The 18,835-nt window shown below is 39.0% G+C and overlaps 1 protein-coding gene across 1 annotated transcript in view; it reads left to right on the top strand.

Moving 5' to 3' along the window:
* The window catches only part of xpo4 (exportin 4), a 63,435-nt gene that overhangs the window by 35,943 nt on the left and 8,657 nt on the right, over positions 1–18,835 (top strand). Inside the window, exons 9-16 of the mRNA XM_078262491.1 lie at positions 6,916–7,090; positions 8,447–8,623; positions 8,937–9,079; positions 9,413–9,558; positions 12,082–12,259; positions 15,039–15,198; positions 15,415–15,584; positions 16,486–16,660. Coding sequence (XP_078118617.1) covers positions 6,916–7,090; positions 8,447–8,623; positions 8,937–9,079; positions 9,413–9,558; positions 12,082–12,259; positions 15,039–15,198; positions 15,415–15,584; positions 16,486–16,660 — 1,324 coding nt within the window. The remainder of the gene's footprint in view (positions 1–6,915; positions 7,091–8,446; positions 8,624–8,936; positions 9,080–9,412; positions 9,559–12,081; positions 12,260–15,038; positions 15,199–15,414; positions 15,585–16,485; positions 16,661–18,835) is intronic.

Genomic DNA, 18,835 nt, shown 5'->3' with positions numbered 1-18,835 from the left:
ACATGAGAGAAATTCAGTTTATTATTATATAAAACAAAGAGAAGTAGCATATCCGCACATGGGTGTAGTTTTAATAAGATATTTGGAGTTTTTGCTAGATCCTTGCTTTCTTTTTTGATACAGAGTAGTTATCAGCACTTTTACATTTCTCCGCCCTGTTACATTCATAAAATAGTGATGCCGTGGCGGCAGGAAAAACGAGGATGATAGCAGCTAGCAGCTGACCTGATGACAGCAAGGGTCCCAGGTTAAGAGGTCCCGGAGGTTTGGCCGACTAAGTAGGCTGCCTACAATTTTAAGCGAGAACAAATATATATATATATATATACACACACACACACACACACATACATACACAGACTTTTGTATAAATTATATATTCTAGTGTATTATCAGAATTTGTTAAACGTGCAAATATATTTTTTTTTTACCTCAACCTCAAACCAGATACAGACTTGCGCACCCCCTGTGATCTTTGCCGCCCCCCTGAGGGGTGCCCGGACCCCAGGTTGGGAACCACTGGACTAATAGATCCATCTAGCCTGACACGCCAGACCCACATCAAGATGTTGGGTCTGGGAACTCACCATTGCCAGGACTCAATCCAAGGGGCGGGATAAACGGTTGTCTTTCAAATTCCCTCTGCACGCAATAGGATAGTGCTACAACCAGGCAGAGCAACGAAGAAGGTAGAGAAGCTAGTTGATAGATTAAACTTTTGCCGTATCCGGCAAAACTCCGAACACATCTTCCTTTTTTTTTAAGAATGACTTCAGTGCCGTTCTTTGTTCTTTTCTCAAAGAAAAAAGCTTAACTCCAAATCTTCCAGAGTCGCGGCCAAAGCCGATTCGAAAGACCGCAATTCGCCAGCAGCAGCAGCCATCGTCTTTGTTTTCAAGTAGCGGGCAATTCACGCGGAACCGTCGCAACTCTGCCGTCATTATGTTAAGCCCGCCCACCGACTCTATACAGGATGTGATTGGCCTGACTAGAGTTTGGTTTTTCTAGCTCGCTAGCCAATGGAAAGTTGCTAGACGACCCTGGCTGCAAATTACATTTTCTGCCACTAGGGTGCGTCTAGATTTCATTCAGATTCATCGATTAATTGTTCAGCTCCCGTCTCTACTAAAGAATAATCTGTGTGACTTTATAAATGCCTTGCCTAGGTCTGTATCAACCTTTGCTGAATGTGATCAGATTGTATTCCCATGATTTGATCTCCTGTTTTATCTCCCGGTTTTGACTTTGCTGCGGTAGCACTACAAGCTCCTCCGTATTAACGTAACCTATTAACCTGTAACACGAGGTGCAGTGGCGTAGGCAGAAATAGTATTTTGGGCGGGCCAGTACAAACGTTAGTGGGCCATTTTCAAAAAGAGAAGTAGCAAAAAGGACAAACTGAAAAAAACAGCAAGAATGTTACCTTCCAACATTTACTGCATTACAACAGCAATAGCAGTACTGTCTACAACATGCTCAACCAACAAAGCTCAGCCTAAAAAGTTTGTATACAACAATATAGACAAAACCTGTTGATTTTAACCTATTCAGGCTAAAATATATTTGCACTGGCAGAACCAGCAGCATTGGCTCTGCAGAGCACTGTTATAAAATGAACCATTTTATTGCAGAAAGTGGCAACTAAACGGTGTTTGGTGTTTTAAGCCCCCAACGTCGCCTTCCAGGCAGCGTTGCCTGGAAGGCACAAGGATTAGGCAATGGTTAGGTTTAGGGTTAAGGTTAGTTGACGTGAACGGTCGCAGCGCTGCCTTGAAGTTAACGTTGGGGGCTTAAAACACCATCGAGCCAACTAAACATGAACCCAAACAGCAGAGAAGGCATTTTACATACTGCATGACATAGAATAGCCTACATCAGACAGAAATTGCACATGTAACATATCCTTTGTGCAACAGCATTGTTGCTTCAGGACTATTATCAGATCTTGAGCAGCAAATGTGCTTTCAGCAGTAAAAGAAAATCAAAGCATGAAAACTTCCAGCCAAGCATTGTTTAAATTATGAAAGATATAATGAAAAGTGGCCACAAGGCGCCAAATCTAATCCATACCACTTTAAAGAGAAGCCGTTGTTGTCGCGGTAACTTTTAACAGTACATTGCTTAACACATCCAGGGTACATTGTCTAAAAAGCCAGCTAGCTAACATTAGCTGCCAAAGGCAGCCCGGAGAGTCAGCCTGTTACCATAGCAACCACCTACATTCCAATGCTTCCAAATTGTTTGATCCTTATTCTATGGTTTGAACGGTTTCGTTTTAATCAGAAGATAACACACATTAAACACACACAACTAGTTCTGTTACTATTTTTTTTTTTCTTTTCTTTTTTTTTTTACATACATTTGAATATTTTTCATAACAAAACGTATTTTGATCAAACTTGGCTGGACGGGCCAGTGAGTAAAGTGGGCGGGCCAGTGCCACCCTGGCCCAATACTGACTATGCGCCTGACAAGGTGCATTTTAACTCTCAGATAGTTAACATCCAGGAGGGTTCAATCTTAGATTTTGATCTGCATCTGTTTCTTAATCAGTTCCTTTTTTATTAATTCAATTTGAGTGGAGTACTGCGGAACAATTTTATCTATTTCCTCGCTTAACACCTATCTTCCTCTTAACGCCTGATCTTCTATTGGAGTTATGATTGGACTTTTATGAACAGAGTCACCTTTTATTAAACTAAAAATGTAAGCACATTTTCCTCTTTAAAAATAAATAAATGTCACTGTCATACTAAAAGTAAAAGCTGTCAAGTGGAGGACCAGTAAATGAAACACTTTACACTTTCATCCACTGCTAGAAGGAGCTAATGCTGAAATACAATTTAGCTGTTAATCTTGACATACTAAAGCACCTAAATTTGATTTGACAAGACTTTTCCAGCTGAATGTGAAAGATTCCTGATTTATTTTTTAAGAAGATAAAAAAAATATATATTAGAAATTAAAAGATGTATACTGTCGACATTGCTTCACCTTTGAGTTGCTTTGAGTTAATATCTTTGCAAACTTATAGATACAGCGTCTTGTGTCTCACAACTACAATATACAGTATGCTTTCATTTTTACGCCGATGATACTCAACTTTATCTCCCTGTCAATCCTAAGGACGCTTGCAGCCTGATGGCCGTAACAAATGACTTTGGGGAAATTAAATGTTAAAAGTCTTATCAGTTTTTCCAGCTCAATGAGGGTAAGACCCTCCTCAGTATGACAGTGGAAGTTAATGAGAAATTAGGTTCATGTCAATCAAAAGTACGCTCTCTTTCAAAAATTATTTTGAACTCAGAAAAATAAGTAAAGCGGGGGTTTCATCCCCACTGACCTTCAGAAAGTTATTCAGGCCTTTATTTCAAACCGCCTCGACTGTTTTAATTATATTCTGCACTTAATAAAAGTTGGTTGCAGTTGGTTCAAAATGCAGCTGCTAGACTTTTAACAATAAAAGAACACATTAGCCCCATTTTATTATCCCTACGCTGGCTTACAGTTGCTCTTAGAATACGATTTAAGGTTTTATTGTTCAGTCATAAAGGCTTAAATGGATTTGACCTATTTTGACAACGTGGCACCTTAAAAAAATGGAACAACCCAACGTTTTAACTACTTGCAACCACACTGTCCTCCTTAAAACGTCTCTCTAAACTGGCTTTCTGTGCATGCACTATATTAATTCTTTACTTATTTTTGACACTATTGCGGATACATACCTGAGTTTGGGCATAGATACTAAAGCAATACTTTTTTGATAGCACACAGTTGTTAAAATAAATAAAGAAATATGAGCATGTTTTTTCAATCAACCACTTTCAACAACTTCAGAGTTTGCCTGAATAAATTTGTCAAGAAATGGCAACATTTTCAATTAAATCTGTAGCTGTCTGTTCTAAGAATAAATAACCAAGAGTAAAAATCTGACCAGACATTTAATTGGTGCTACAGACACATTTGTACCAAAAAAGTGAGGTTCAATATACCCAGCTGTACTTGTATATGGTTTTTTAATCATTCTGTGGCTGTCGCCTAAGCATGTTCTAACTGTTAATAAAATTGCTATAGGTTAGCAGAGTTTTTGACAGAAAAAATGGTGATCATGGGAACTGTATGTGTGTTAGAGAGACGATTATCCGGAGCCAATAAGTACAGAAGTATTTTATGTTTGTTTGTGGGTGTATCTTTAGTCAAAGTATTTCTGATTTGAATTAAGGGGCCACACTGACATGTAAAAATAACTGACACTCATGAATGTGCACACACGCTTGTTGTTGGACCATGTGATTCAGTGAGTAGGGGTCTTTCTCTCCCTCTCTTTTCTCTCACAGGCTCTCACTCCCTCTCTCTTCCCTTCCTCTCCTGCTCTGTCTGTAATCACCTATTCTTGGAGCTTTTTTCCAATTGCCTCATCGGAAAACCATGCAAAGAGGGAATGGCCGATCTGCAATGATTGAACAGTTCTGCTCGCAATTTAACTCCATCTGATAGGGGTTAGCGAGGCCTCTCACACAATGTTTCTTTCTGACTTTGGAGAGGTGTGTCAGCACAAACACAAATTCAGGATTAAGAGGTTTCTTTTGGTGCAGCAAAGGCAACACAAAAAGACAAACATATACAGAAAACCATAGGGGTGGTGTTGGTTTTTGTAGAGGGGTTTTAAAAGAGGATTTTTCCCTTCTTATTAACCGTGCAGAAATGTAGAAAAAACAAATCAACTGTCAAATTCATGCCATCTTCTTTTACAATACGAAGGTGTGCATTTGAAAACATCGACAGCACTGACCGACTGGAATATTAAATGCCAAATACTGTTTCTTTCTGTCACCTTTAAAATCCTTGCCTGCAGTTTTGAGTAGTGCCTCTGCACTTCGTCGGTCAGGACCTACAGCTCGCAGTTGGACATTTTTTTCTTTTTCTGTCTGCTATTGTTCTGTGTGTCTGCTGTGTTCTTGATGCAAAGGTAACATTTATATACATACATATCTATGTACTATTTTTAAATATCCTTTGTGAATCGGACCTTGAGATAGGCTAGATATTATACAGAATAGAATTATGCACAATTCACTGGATGCTATCAGCAGGCGCAATCCATTCTTTGTGAATTCGCCCGAGTGTCTTCATGTAGTTTGTCCTCCAGAGAGCACTTGACAAGTTTAATTAGTATTAATAATATTAATATTGCTTATGTAGCACTTTTCTGTAGTTTTTTTTCGGCCTTGATAGCTTAATTATAAGATGATGTGGCGATGTTTTAATTGGTTGTATACATTTTGTGGTGTTAGCCACATTGCTTGTAAAATATGTTTTCAATTAGAAATGCATTTTTGGATAAATCCCGAGACATTTCATCCTGGTTCCATTGATTCTGACTACATTTGATTGTTCCTTTTGGGCTTTTTTCCTCCATTTTGTTCCTCCTCCTGTATGTCTTTCTTACACATTGAATTTTGACACGTTTTGTTTTTGATAATTTATTGCATTATTTTCTGAGAAATTCAGAGCACTTACTCACTTACTCAAATACAGAGGAATTGTTCAGCATAAGATTTCATAGAGAATTGAATGCAAGTTGGAATTTTGAGATGGTTAATCAGGCAGCACTAAGTTTGAATCTTTTTAATGACTCCTGTGGTTTATTAAAACAAAAAAATGTATGGATGATAATGCTGGTCGGTTGTTAGTCGGACTGAATTATCTCGACAGCTATTGGATGGATTCCCACTTTCATTTTCCCATTTGGATTCACATTCCCAAATTGTGTACAGATTTATGGACTCCAGACGATGAAGCCTAACTGGCTTTGGCGTTTCCCTGACTCTTACGCTAGCGCCACAAGCAGCTAAAAATGTAAATTTTTCCAATTTGCTTTATGACCAAATACCTGCAAAACTAATGATATTCCCATCAGCCTCAGCTGTGCATTGTGTTTAGTGATGATTGTTAGCATTGCTAGCACCCTTAATAAGAATAGTTAACATTACCTGCTAAACATCAGTATGTTAGCATTGTCATTGTGAGCATGTTATTGTGCTGACATTAGCATTTACCTCAAAGTTCTACTTCACAGAGCTGTCAGCATGGCTGTAGACTCTTGTTAAACAATATTTGTAACCTGATTAAATACTCTTTGTTAAACGTAAAAACGTGGCTGCATTTCTTCATATTGTGATCCTTCAGTATTTCTTCACATTGATTATACATTCTCTGTGGGGAGATTTCTCCAGATGGTGTAGAATTTAGATTACAAGCCACTCTATCTGGTTTTAAAATTCAACAACATGTGAGCCAAATATGATTTTACCATGTCCACACGTGTCACTTCATGCTTTATGGTTCGACCTTATGATAAAAGTCTCCTTAAAACGAGAAGTGTAATTACAGCCATTCTTTCAATCCTCATGTACTCTGTGTACTGTACTATGAGGCAGAAATACCATAAAAATAACCTCAGATGCAGCTGTGGAAAACTGCTCAGGGGTCAAGTTGCCCACGAGTTTTGGTTAAGGATCAATTTTCATGCCTGTTTCCAAACCTCAGTCACCAGTGTACAAACTGGAAAGTGACCCCAGTTTAGCCTCAGCCTCACCCTGGAGAGTGGAAACTGTCCTTCCTTGGGCCAAAGCATGGGTTTGAATCGAAAGTGGAAAAGAAGCAGTTTAACCTTTTCTGTCAAGAGAAGGAAATTGATTTGTACCAATGAACGTAATGCCAGTGGCAGATTTATTCGAAAAATCACAAGTCATCGTCACTGTTTTATTAACAAAGTATAGTACATGCTGTTCTGAGTTTAATTTAGTTTCTCACCCTGATCGTCCCAACGGCATTAATCATTTTATTAAAAAAAAAGAAGAAGAAAGTCTACCACATAAATAAATCGCATTTCATTATCTGTATTCCCAGGATTGAAATCGAGGACTCGGAGGCGGTGGGCATCTCCAATATTATCTCCAATCTGATCACCATGTTCCCTCGAAGTACTTTAACGGCGCTGCCCAGCGACCTCTTCACCTCCTTCATCAACTGCCTCACGCTGCTCACCTGCTCGTTTGGTCGCAGTGCCGCCCTGGAGGAGGTGGTGAGTAATAACACCTTCATCTTCTTCCTCTCCAAAATCTATTATCTTCATTGAAATTCAGTCCCTTCGTGTGTTACATTAAGGTTCATCTTAGAGAACAAAACCAAAGTGTTTGATTTCAAGTTTTTGTAAAACAAGATCTTTTTTCTTGAAATACCCCTATATGTTGAGTCTCAAAAATTGCATCTGTCAACATTGTAGCAACTAACCGTGTTTGCCTGATAACGAATTAAATTAGATTTCAGTACCAAACCAAAACCAAACCAGTAGATCCTAAACTTTTTGGCTTGTGACCTCTAATGGCCCTGACACACCAACCCGATAATCGCTCGTCTGACAGTCTGGCGAGGTCGATGACTCGAGTCTGTTTGGTGTGTTCCGTGCTGTAGTCCATCGGCGGGGCCGTCGGCCTTCATTTTGGCCGACTTGACTTGCTGATTTGGAGGGCGGGCAGTCGGACTCAATGACCAATCTGATTGGTGGAGTGCTAACCCGGAAATGGCGAGCGAGATGAGTGACAAACGCCTCACAAAATCTGATGAAAATCTTTTAAACTGACCTTTGTCGATCTGAAATGAAGACAGATTTCTTGCTTAAAATATTTTCAGAAACCTGTTTGAGTGAACTATTTTCGTAAAATACGAGATCGTATTATGGTCAGCTGGAGAAGCCAGACCCACGTGACGCGTTCGTCATTTACGGTTTTCATTTTTTCTATTACGTCTCGCGCACGCACAGAATGTACACTCAAGTCGGCGTCGCTTCGGTGTGTTCCAAGGCACTTTTTGGACCTCGGGGAGCCGACTGATCAGTCCGACTGCTTTTTCTGCCGACGGTCAGCTGTCGGGTTGGTGTGTCAGGGCCTTTAAATGGAAGCAATGTAATAGTTTACAGGTTGTGACCAGTTAAACCAAAGAGTGGTTTTCTTTGTTTTATTTACTATGAAGAATAGATTACCACCAAGTACACTTAAAAAATAAGCAGGACTTTGTGCAGCAGAATCTTGTTCATCATCTTGTGAGCTTCTTGAATTCATTACAGATGTTGGAGATGGCTGCTGTTGACTTGGATGTTTATTTGTTACATATAATATTACATAAAAAAGGTGATATACAGTAAATGCATGAGTTTAAGTGATAAAAGAAAAAGGCCTAGCCAGTGACCATTGCGCTTTAATGTAAAATGATACTATATGATATGAATTCATTTTGAATATGTACGCCCTGAACGATACATGTCGCTGACTTGTCACTGCGTATGTAAAGACAACAGAACCCAGAGAAGTGAACAGTCTTATTATGAAAATGGTTGACATTGTTTTGCCGACATCCATTTGCTGTTTCTCTCCTCACTCAGCTGGATAAGGACGACATGGTTTACATGGAGGCCTACGACAAGCTGCTGGAGTCGTGGTTGACGCTCGTCCAGGACGAGGAGCATTTTCCTCGCGGCTGCTTCGTCCAGCCGGCAGTCCAGGTCTTCAACTCGTACATCCAGTGTCACTTGGCTGCTCCTGACGGCACCCGGAACCTGGTGAGACTCTCATTTAGGATAAACACAGTGTATTTTACTGAGGGAAGGCAAGTCAGTTCCAAAAAGTTGAAAGCGGACTCTAAGGATTTGGAAAAGTGAAGAACCCTGCTTCATTCGTTTTAGCATTATAATACTGGGTCTGCTCTATGCCTAACAGAAGATGTTTATGCATTCTTTATTTTGCCGTTTTATTGTTGGAACATTTGAAGATTCAGATTTCCACGTTAATATGAACAATATCCTCCTCCTGAAACGTTGAGCTTACTTTTACACTTTCTCTTTGCAAATCATGAAACCCTAAACCCCCCCTCAGTCAGTGAATGGCATATCATCTCATGAAGAGGAAGAGATCAACGAGCTGCAGGAAGACGACAGAGAGCTATTCTCCGACCAGCTGTCCAGCATCGGCATGCTGGGACGTGTGGCCGCTGACCACTGTATCCCATTGCTCATGAGGTAAACACGTAAAACTTAACCAAGTACTTCATATCCTTTCCTGCAGTGACCTCTCCATCACAATCTTCCATAAGGCGGAATTTGTTAAATTCTTGTATAATGTTCACATTTTGAATACCTATGTTATAAATGTACACAATTATTTACCCAGTTTTTTCACATGATTTTAAATATGTGGCAAAGCATGATTTTCTCTCAGTATGTTTGACCGTTTTGGTTTAGTTTGTATTATTATAAATTATTGGAGATTTATTGTGATTGGAGTTCAAAAGGAAGCAGAAGCTGTGTTTCTGTTTCCCCCGTTAACATTGGTCTCGTGACGTTGTCTTGCAGTCTGCTGGAGGACCGGGTGACACGGCTTCACGGTCAACTCCAGAGGACCCAGCAGCACCTCATGGCCACATCTGACCCCGGATCAATGGACCGCAAAGTCCTGGACGATCTCTATGAGGACATCCACTGGCTTATACTGGTCTCAGGTCAGCAGCAGGACAACTTTGTTTGTGTGTCTTTTTATTTATTAAATTTTTTTTAAGGAAATTTTGAGGTTGTCTAGATTAATACAAAAAGAGTCAGCATTCAGCCCACACACAGCATTATTTTTTTAGGACGACATCCTTGTTTGCTCTCTGATGTTCTCTTTGCATTTGGATGTTTCTGATTGCACGTGTCTCTACACTCAGGATTTTTAAATCACAGTTGATTTTGTCGCACTCTCTTCTTCATGGATTAAATGTTTCATTGTGTAAAAGAAGTTGAGTATTTTTAAAATATTTAAATTAAAATAGATGATTTTAGAATGACAAACAAAGGAAAAGGACTATTTACAGTAAAACTGTTTTTGCAAAAAGAAATATTTCATTATTTTTAAACATGCATTTAAATTAGTTCCAGTCAAGTATAACGGGGTCCAAACGTATACAGTATATGTATGTGTGTGTATATATATTAGGGCTGTCAAACGATAACATTTTCTTAATCGCGATTAACCGCTGAATTTCTATAGTTAATCGCGATTAATCGCATGTTTTATCACATGATTAAAATTCTATTATTTTGCTTTTTTTGTTTGTTTTTAAGTACATATTAACAATGGAAAGCCATTCATACCAGTGGATCTTGATTGGGAATCAAATGAATGCAAAGAAAGTGACTTTATGAACATGATTTTAAGATTTGTATTTGTTTATTATATATTTAATCTAGTCACACATTTGAATCTAGAGTCAATATTAGGGTTGGGTATTGTTTGGTTTGGATACCGGTGCTAAAGCGGTACTTTTAAAACGGTACCGGTGCCTTAACGGTGCCTGAACCGATACTTTTTAAGAAAGTTACAAAAAAGAAGGGTACTAAACAGTTGGCGACATTAAAGAATGGCTTGTTTATTGCTAAGGCCATATCGTCAAAATTAAATGTTTAATAATAATGTAATCACTATAACAATAACTTATTTCACTAGTAAATAGCTGTTGAATGACAAAAACAACCACCAGATGGGAAAAGGGCATTTAACAACAACTTTGAATGCAGCACGAGGCTGTAAATTACCAGTTTCATTGAACAACAGCAGCTGCAGATTGTTACATCCCGGTGTCGGAATCCTCTACAGTGAAACACATTCAAACTTTACACCGTTTAGCGTTAGCTGTCAGCATTGTAACCGTGTTTAATCCAGCTACTAGCTAGCGGTAGGCTAACGTTAGCTGCTGTCGAGTATAGTGTTAACTCACGTGCAGCGATGTTTGTGTTGCCTGTAACGTCTGTTTCAGAGCATCAGAGAGAAGTGCAGACATATCAGTGGCACCAGAATGAGGCACCGAAATCCATGTTGCTAAATAATGCTTAATACGATTTAAAAAAAATAAATAATAATAATTAACGCATTATGCTCGGCCCTTAATCGCATCGCGATTAACGCGTTAATGCTGACAGCCCTAATATATATACATGAGAGAGTAGTGACAATTACATATAAAAGAAATAAAGCAGTTCACGTTCTGGCAATTATTTTGTGTCTTATAGGAACCCCACATTTCATTTCACATTTCTTTTTGCCATTTATGTATGTATATATATATATATATATATATATATATATATATATATATATATTTATTTAGAGGGGGAGTGTGGAGTTATACTGTGTTTATCTATTAGACCTTTTGAAAAATGTAGTATTACCTCATTAAGGTTGAGTTACAGACAGTCGTACCTGACGTCACCTGTTTTCCTGCGGAGTATTCAAACATCATAAAAGTGTTAGGGGATTCAGTTCCAAGAAGGCTTCGCATGGATTAAAAACAGACAGACACACACTCCTAAGAGTACTTTGAAAAAGTCGTGTGATGTTGTTATGTACTTAAAAAAAAAATTTTTCTAGTGCCGTTTCATCCACTTAACTGACTTGATTTGTGAACTAGACAGAACAGAAGAACTCCACCCAGTTCTGTGGGTGTGTGTTAATAAATGAATCTGCCTCTTTAAAGCTGTACAAAGCAGCATTGCAGATTCCTCACCATTTAGGCTGGCTGGGCCAAGAGTAACTGCTTTTAAAGATGAAATCTGTATTTCTTTTTATATAAAACACTGAAACTGGCATATTTGTGCACTTGAATTTAGACTTGAACCCATTGAGAAATGTTTGGCCTGTTCATATTAACAGGGTCAATACTGTTTTCACTTAACTTAATTGATTGATTAATTGTTGGATCTATAATATGTCCATCACAGTTTTCCAGAGCCCAAGTTGATGTATTCCAATTGCTTTGTTTTTGCTGACCAACACTCCAAAACCCAAAGATATTGAAGGTGGAAACATAACATTTGGAGCATTTATGCTTAAAAAATCACGATTGATTACCTGATCGTTACCCACGGTGATGATGATCTAGTTCTTTTAGGAAATTGTGTATTTTCTGTTAAAAGTTTAGGAGAAACCTAAAATCAACAAAGTGAACGGACCTTAACATGCCATCTGCATCTGTCTGTGCATCCTCCAGGGTATTTATTAGCAGACGACCCTCAGGGTGAAACCCCGTTGATCCCCTCAGAGGTGATGGAGTTCTCCATCAAACACTCGACAGAAGTGGACATCAATACGACGCTGCAGATCCTCGGGTCACCGGGGGAGAAGGCCTCGTCCATACCGGGCTGCAACCGCACAGACTCAGTCATCAGGTACTGTTTCTGTTGGAGGTTGTACTCACGTGACTTTAATGCTGCTGAAAAATAGTTAAGTCTACTTAAGAATACAGTGTTTTGTAAATTAGATGAGCTATTGTTTTGTCTTCTACCAAACACTTGAAGTCTCTAACCGGATACATGAGAGAGTAGTGACAATTACATATAAAAGAAATAAAGTAGTTCACGTTCTGGCAATTATTTAGTGTCTTATAGGAACCCCACATTTCTTAACCCTTTAGTCTCAAGTTTCAAGAAAGTGAGGTTAAGGCTTTCTATTCTTTCTTCTTCTTTTTGCCATTTAAAAGACCCAACGAGCAAAGACTCAAATAATTTGGGTGGAGGAGCTTTGAAATGTTGTATTTTGCACTGTGCAATATGGCATTTTTGGTGTGTTTCTACGATTTTTGTTTCTACAATTTGTGGCTGTTGGATGATTTTTCGGGCTAGCAAGGGTTCATGAGCTTGTAAGCAATGTGTTTATCCTATCTGAAGGCTTCGTACAGACTGAGACTACTGAGAAGTTACTTATTGGCATCCGGCATTGAGAACTAGAAGGTCGACAGCTTGAATCTTCATTCTAACTAAGAAAATATGTGTAGGTAGGATAAAAAAGGGAATTTGACATACAGTAGCTGTGTTTCCGTAAACACGCGAGACTGGTTGAACTGTGAAGGTCTCCGGTTTGAATTTGTGCAGCAGAAGGAATGTTTAGCAAAGCATCTGTGAAAACCGGTATGCAGCACAGGTGTGTATGTGATGTACTGACACTAAACCTGACTCAAGGACCAGACAAACTGCTGTCAGATAGATTGTCGTATCGGAAGAGATTGCCCTTCTTTGTGTCCAGCAGTCCTTGGATGTTGTGACAGTTCATCTCATTTTGCCAGCCAGACCTCCACAAAACTCTCCCAGAATAGACTTCCTCCCTGTCCGGGGGGGTTGGACTTCTAAGTGTTATCACAGTTATTGTCCTATAAAGCTAAAGGTGGGTTAGTTCCTTCACATTCATACTCAAACGGCATCTAAATGTGCGGCCTGTAAAGCACAGGAAAAAAACACGCAGTAAAATGTCAGAGGATAGTAAAACATGCCCATCACATCTATCAAATTGCGGCGTTTGTCTGACCAACAATCCAAAACTCAAAGATATGCAATTTACAAAGATATGACACTGAGACAAGTAGCATTTCTCCTCACATTTGAGAAGCTGGAAATGGTGAATGTTTGATCTTTTTTGCTTAATAAATTACTTAAACGATTATTATCAAAAATCTTAAATTGTGTTAGATTAGTTTCTGTTGATTTAAAATGAGATGTTGACATGTTTTAACGTATTTAGTCTAGAAATGTGGATCCAGCCTCTGAACACAACTACTGTCACATTCACTTGGATCAGTCAGTTGGGCATCTGACAGAAATGTATTTGGTTATCCTCTGGGTCATTTTTGCCTATTTCGGACATTTTAAAGACTAAATTATGAATCAGTAATGAAAATGATCACTAGTTGCAGCCACTCCACTACCCGCCATTATAAGTTAATAAACAAGGAGAAAAGACCAGGTGCATTTCCATTCCTAAACAGTTTTAGTTATTGGCACTGTAATGGAAATGGAAATTGGAGCATATCTTGTTGGTGAAAGCAGATTTATTTTTTCAACAACAATTAATTGTGCAGCCCGACAGTATGCGACTGTGGTGTTAGAAACGTTGTGCTGTTCAGGGATGTTGGATGTTGGCAGTCACACTGGATACTCTGTATACTCTGTATACTGTGTGTGTGTGTGTGTGTGTGTGTGTGTGTGTGTGTGTGTGTGGATAATCACAGTGACGACAATAGATAGTCACAGCAGCCAATGTCTGTTGAAGGTCATTGAGCCCCTGTGTTTCTAGATTGTTCGTTATGTAGAGGTGTGAGTGTGAGGGATGACGGCAATGACAGAGGATTGCAGAGACGAGTGGCCGATGGCATCAGGTTTCCTATCTGTGAGCGTCCGACCCCTGCCCCGTAAATGTCAACGTGGTTTTGTTTTCTGCAAACAATGTGAAACTGTGCACTGTGCTCGACTGAGTGGAGCGGATCCATAAGCTGCTTTAAGCTCTCTGTCTCTCTACCCTCTATATGGTGTGTGTGTGTGTGTGTGTGTGTGTGTGAAGCCCACTCCGCAAAAGGCATGAAATGATGACTATATGAATGAATATTTGAGACATGCATATATGCAAAAATCCAAACCAGAACTTCTAAGAACATTCATGTTTTAGGTGTCATTATCAATCAAGCACTAACACAGTTTGCACATAAACCATGTTGGGCCTGTTTTTGCCACATAAAGGTACGAAAGAAGTCTGAAAACAGATATGGGTGAGTGTGGTGTTTGTCTGAAGAACATTTTTGGGCTGCCGTCAGATGATCTGTGCAGATGCCTTGTGACCACACAGCTGCTGAAACTATACATTTAGAATATATTCCTTTATGTTGTGACTGTACATTTTGATTTCGAGGCCAAAATTATGTAAAATACTGTTCAGTCCTTGAATGAAAAGCTGCTCACCCCAGCTGCTTTTATATTGTTGTGAGTGCTTTATCTTGTCATGTCCTTGTTTGTACTATTTAATCTATTTCTTTCTTAATTTCTCTCTCATCCTTTTTCTTTTGGCCTTCTCAACTACTGCCCTCCTGTTCTCATGCCTTCTCACTGTTTTATCTAGTCTCCTTCCTTTTCCCTTATTTTAACTTTAAATCCAACTATTCTTTCTTACGTTCTTCTGTCACAGGTTGCTGTCAGCGGTGCTGCGGACGTCAGAGGTTGAGTCCAGAGCAACGAGGGCGAGCCTGACAGGGCTGCTGAGCCCACAGATGGGAAAGGATATCATGTGGTTCCTCAGACGTTGGGCCAAGACGTACCTACTGGTGGACGAGAAGCTCTACGAGCAGGTATAAGCTGACATACCTCCACATAACATCATACTTTTAAAGATCACATCTTTTACAGTACCATACTATGTTGCACACTGCAGTAGGGCTGCACAATGAATCACAATTAGATATTTTCCTCATATCGTGCAGCCCTACACTGCAATATGTAATATCTTTTCCCCGTCATTACAATAAACCAGATGTTTCTCCTCCAACTGTCTCATCTCGTCTCAGATCAGCATCCCCCTGAGCACAGCGTTTGGTGCAGACACAGAGGGGGCCCAGTGGATTGTGGGATATCTTCTGGAGAAGGTGATCAACAACCTGTCCGTGTGGAGCTCAGAGGCCGAGCTGGCAAACGACACCGTGGAGCTTCTGGTGACCCTGGTGGAGAAGAGGGAGAGGTGAGGACAGTGGTGGTGCAGAACTACAACGATCATTTGATTAACAGAAAATGAATCTGCCAAACTTCTCTGGTTTCAGCTACTCAAATGTGAATATTTTCTTTTTTTGATTGTAAACTGAATGTCTTTGGGTTTTGGATCTTTGGTTGTACAAAACAAGACGTTAGAAGATGTCCCTTGGGTATTATTCACCATTTTATGAAATTTTTTTAGACCAAACAATTAGGGCTGCAGCTAACAATAGATTTCATTATCAGATCATTTTGATGTATTTATTGTGGACTTTTTTATTCTCATAAAAAAGTCCACAGCCGAGATATCCTGACTTTTATTACGAAATATGTTGTCATAATGCACAATAACTTCCCATAATGCATCCAATAGCTTTTCTGCTTGTTTCTGAAATATCCTGAATAGTTTTAAACCTTTTGGCTTTCTTTGCTATCATATAAATAACAACTTTAAAGGGGAAATCATTGTTTTTTGTTTGTTTGATCGATCTAGTTACCACTTTATTAGTAAAATATCAGCTTTTCATGAACTAGGAAATAATGTTTTGGTAAATGAATATGCACTCTTTTAGATTATTGATTGGGTTCTCACAACATTTTAAGAAACATTCTTGCATTCAAAATATAAACATGGTAACAAACTTATTTGGATTGAGAAAGTTTTCACATTAGAACAGCAAGATGCAGCTTGTGATTAAGATTGTTCTTAAAGTTGGCATTACTATGTTAAAGGTGGTCAAACATGTTTGGAACTACTGGCTGAGGCCTTCTGGGTAAAAATCATTGTGCACCATAAGTGCAGATGTTTTTGCAGATTTCTGGGGGGTCACATTAGATCCTACCACATCACAGATTCTTACGGATACTCTGCCTCATCCCCGTCTGTTCAGGGCGAACGTTGTGGTGCAGTGTGAAAGCTGGTGGAACCTGGCGAAGCAGTTTGCCAGCCGCAGCCCACCGCTCCACCTGCTGTCCAGCTCAGTGCAGAGGTCTCTGATGAAAGCTCTGGTCCTGGGAGGCTTCGCTCACATGGACTCTGACGCCAAACAGCAATACTGGGCTGAGGTAACTTGTGTGTATAACTCTGTACAGTGAAAGATAAGAGCTGAAATGATTAGTTGGTTAAACAAATAGAAGATTGGCAAAAGAATATTCTGCAACAATTCCCATAATCGACCATGAAAAAATGCCTCTCTGGTTCCAGCTTTTCAAATGTGAGAATTTGATGCTTTCCTGAGTTTTTTTAAGTGTAATATATTTAGGTTTTATTGCCAGCTTGGATGCAACATTACACAGGTGTGCTTTCATAAATATTATTTCATTTATACTTAACTGAGCTGAGGTATCAATTTGTTAAAACCAGAATAATAATAATAATAATAATATATGTCAGTAATGTAAAATATAAAAAAGTAAGTACTTAAAAACTTATTTATCTCTCTCTTCCAGCCTAAAATATCTAAACAACACAGAAACACACAAAATCAATGTAAATTACATGGTATTACAGTAGGTGGTACAAGGGGGAAGCATCATGGAACGGTAAAAAGAATTTGTGAAACCAGACTATTAAATGATCTGTGCTAGCAGCTCTTTGGGGCATGGAGACCCACAATAAGTCTGGCAAACATACGGCCTGTAAATTACGTATTTAATTCTATAAACAGAGCAGAAGCATCGCAAGAAGGAGAGACAAAACGCCCAGTAGCTCTGCAGCTGTGCTAAAAAGATTTTTCTGATTAACTACAGCTTAAGACTTACTTTTTAGTAACAAAATTATCTTTTTATTGGTACTTATAACATATTGTACTCAATGAGTTAAAGATCTGTGAAAACGGCAACATCAACAAGTCAGATGGCGGCGATAAACATGAGCAGTCAGACGAACAGACAGGTTGTAAACAAATCTCGAGGTTAATTGAGCTTATTTGGAAAATAAATTAAAGGTGAACAGTAAAATTGTCGCTCAAACTGTCCGTTGTAAACCTTACATTAACAGAACGGCTTAACTTTGATCCGCCGTACTAGCCACAAGTGTGCTCACACAGTTTTCCTGTGCATTGAAGGATTATGATCAACATTTCAGGTGCACTCACTTTCAGTTGGGCCTTTAAATAAAGTGGTTTAGATAATCTGGTTTGTTTACATCGTCTGACTGCTCTTTGTCTTGCCAATGGACCTTATTGGAGCAATGTAGAGTAAGTACAATGTTATTAACTTTATTTTTATTTTTTATTTTTTTGTAACTGATAGAAATGATGACCATAACTATGAAAATAGGACCCAACTGAGATTATCCTAAGGCTTTTTAAAAAAAAAAATACACACAAAAAAGTCGGTTGCTTTTAGAGTCCGCAGACTCCAGTCAGATTGGAGAAGGAGGAGTGATTGATGGAGTCGATAATATTCTCCCGTGGAGTCTTTCTCCCATGTGTATAACATGATCCTTTTTGTGATCCTAGAGGCCTTTTGTCTTAATAGGCTGACAGTATTAAATGGGGGTGCAAAGCCACAATGACTCCAGAGTAATTATGGGTGTTACGAGTGAGAGACAGCAGCTGTTGGCTCCTGCAGCTGCTTTGTTGGAACTTCGATGGCTCTGTTGGAGAGATGGACCCAACAACTGATCATACGCTCCTTTTGTTACATCTCTAAATTCCTTCCCTTTCCTTACATGCTCTGAGAAATCACTTTTATCCTCAAGTAACTCGGGTTTAGTTTGATATGTACAGAATGTCATAACTGAGTTCAGATAACAGTTAAAGGCTAAAACCAGTCAGAAGTTCCAGTCTGTTTGGATGCAGGTCTGTGCAAAGATAGTATATACTGTACAGTCCCATTACATTTGTTTATTAGCTGCAAAAAAAAAAAAGTGAAGATAGCCACTGAAATTTCTCCAGGCTACTTTAAAATGCTTGGAAATATGAAGAACGTGATGGATGACGTACAGTATGTCCCATCTGAACTAGGGCTGCAAGATATGAGGAAAATATCTAATTGCGATTATTTTCACTGATATTGCGATTGTGATATGATTCACGATATTGGAGGGAATGATCATTTTTGTATCATTATTCTCATTTTCATTGAAAATTATTAACGTTGAAAGAAATTAAAATGATTATAGTGTGATTTTTGTGAGGATCTGTACCAAACCGAGATGTTTTCTGTAGTCTCTAGGATAGGATTTGTAGGCCGGGACGTCTCTGCAGCACCACAATACTTAACTCAGAATGGTTT

Source organism: Sander vitreus, chromosome 11 (assembly GCF_031162955.1).
Source record: "Sander vitreus isolate 19-12246 chromosome 11, sanVit1, whole genome shotgun sequence".
NCBI lineage: Eukaryota > Metazoa > Chordata > Actinopteri > Perciformes > Percidae > Sander > Sander vitreus.
Note: the sequence above shows the minus strand (reverse complement) of the source record. Positions and strands in the feature narration are given on the sequence as shown.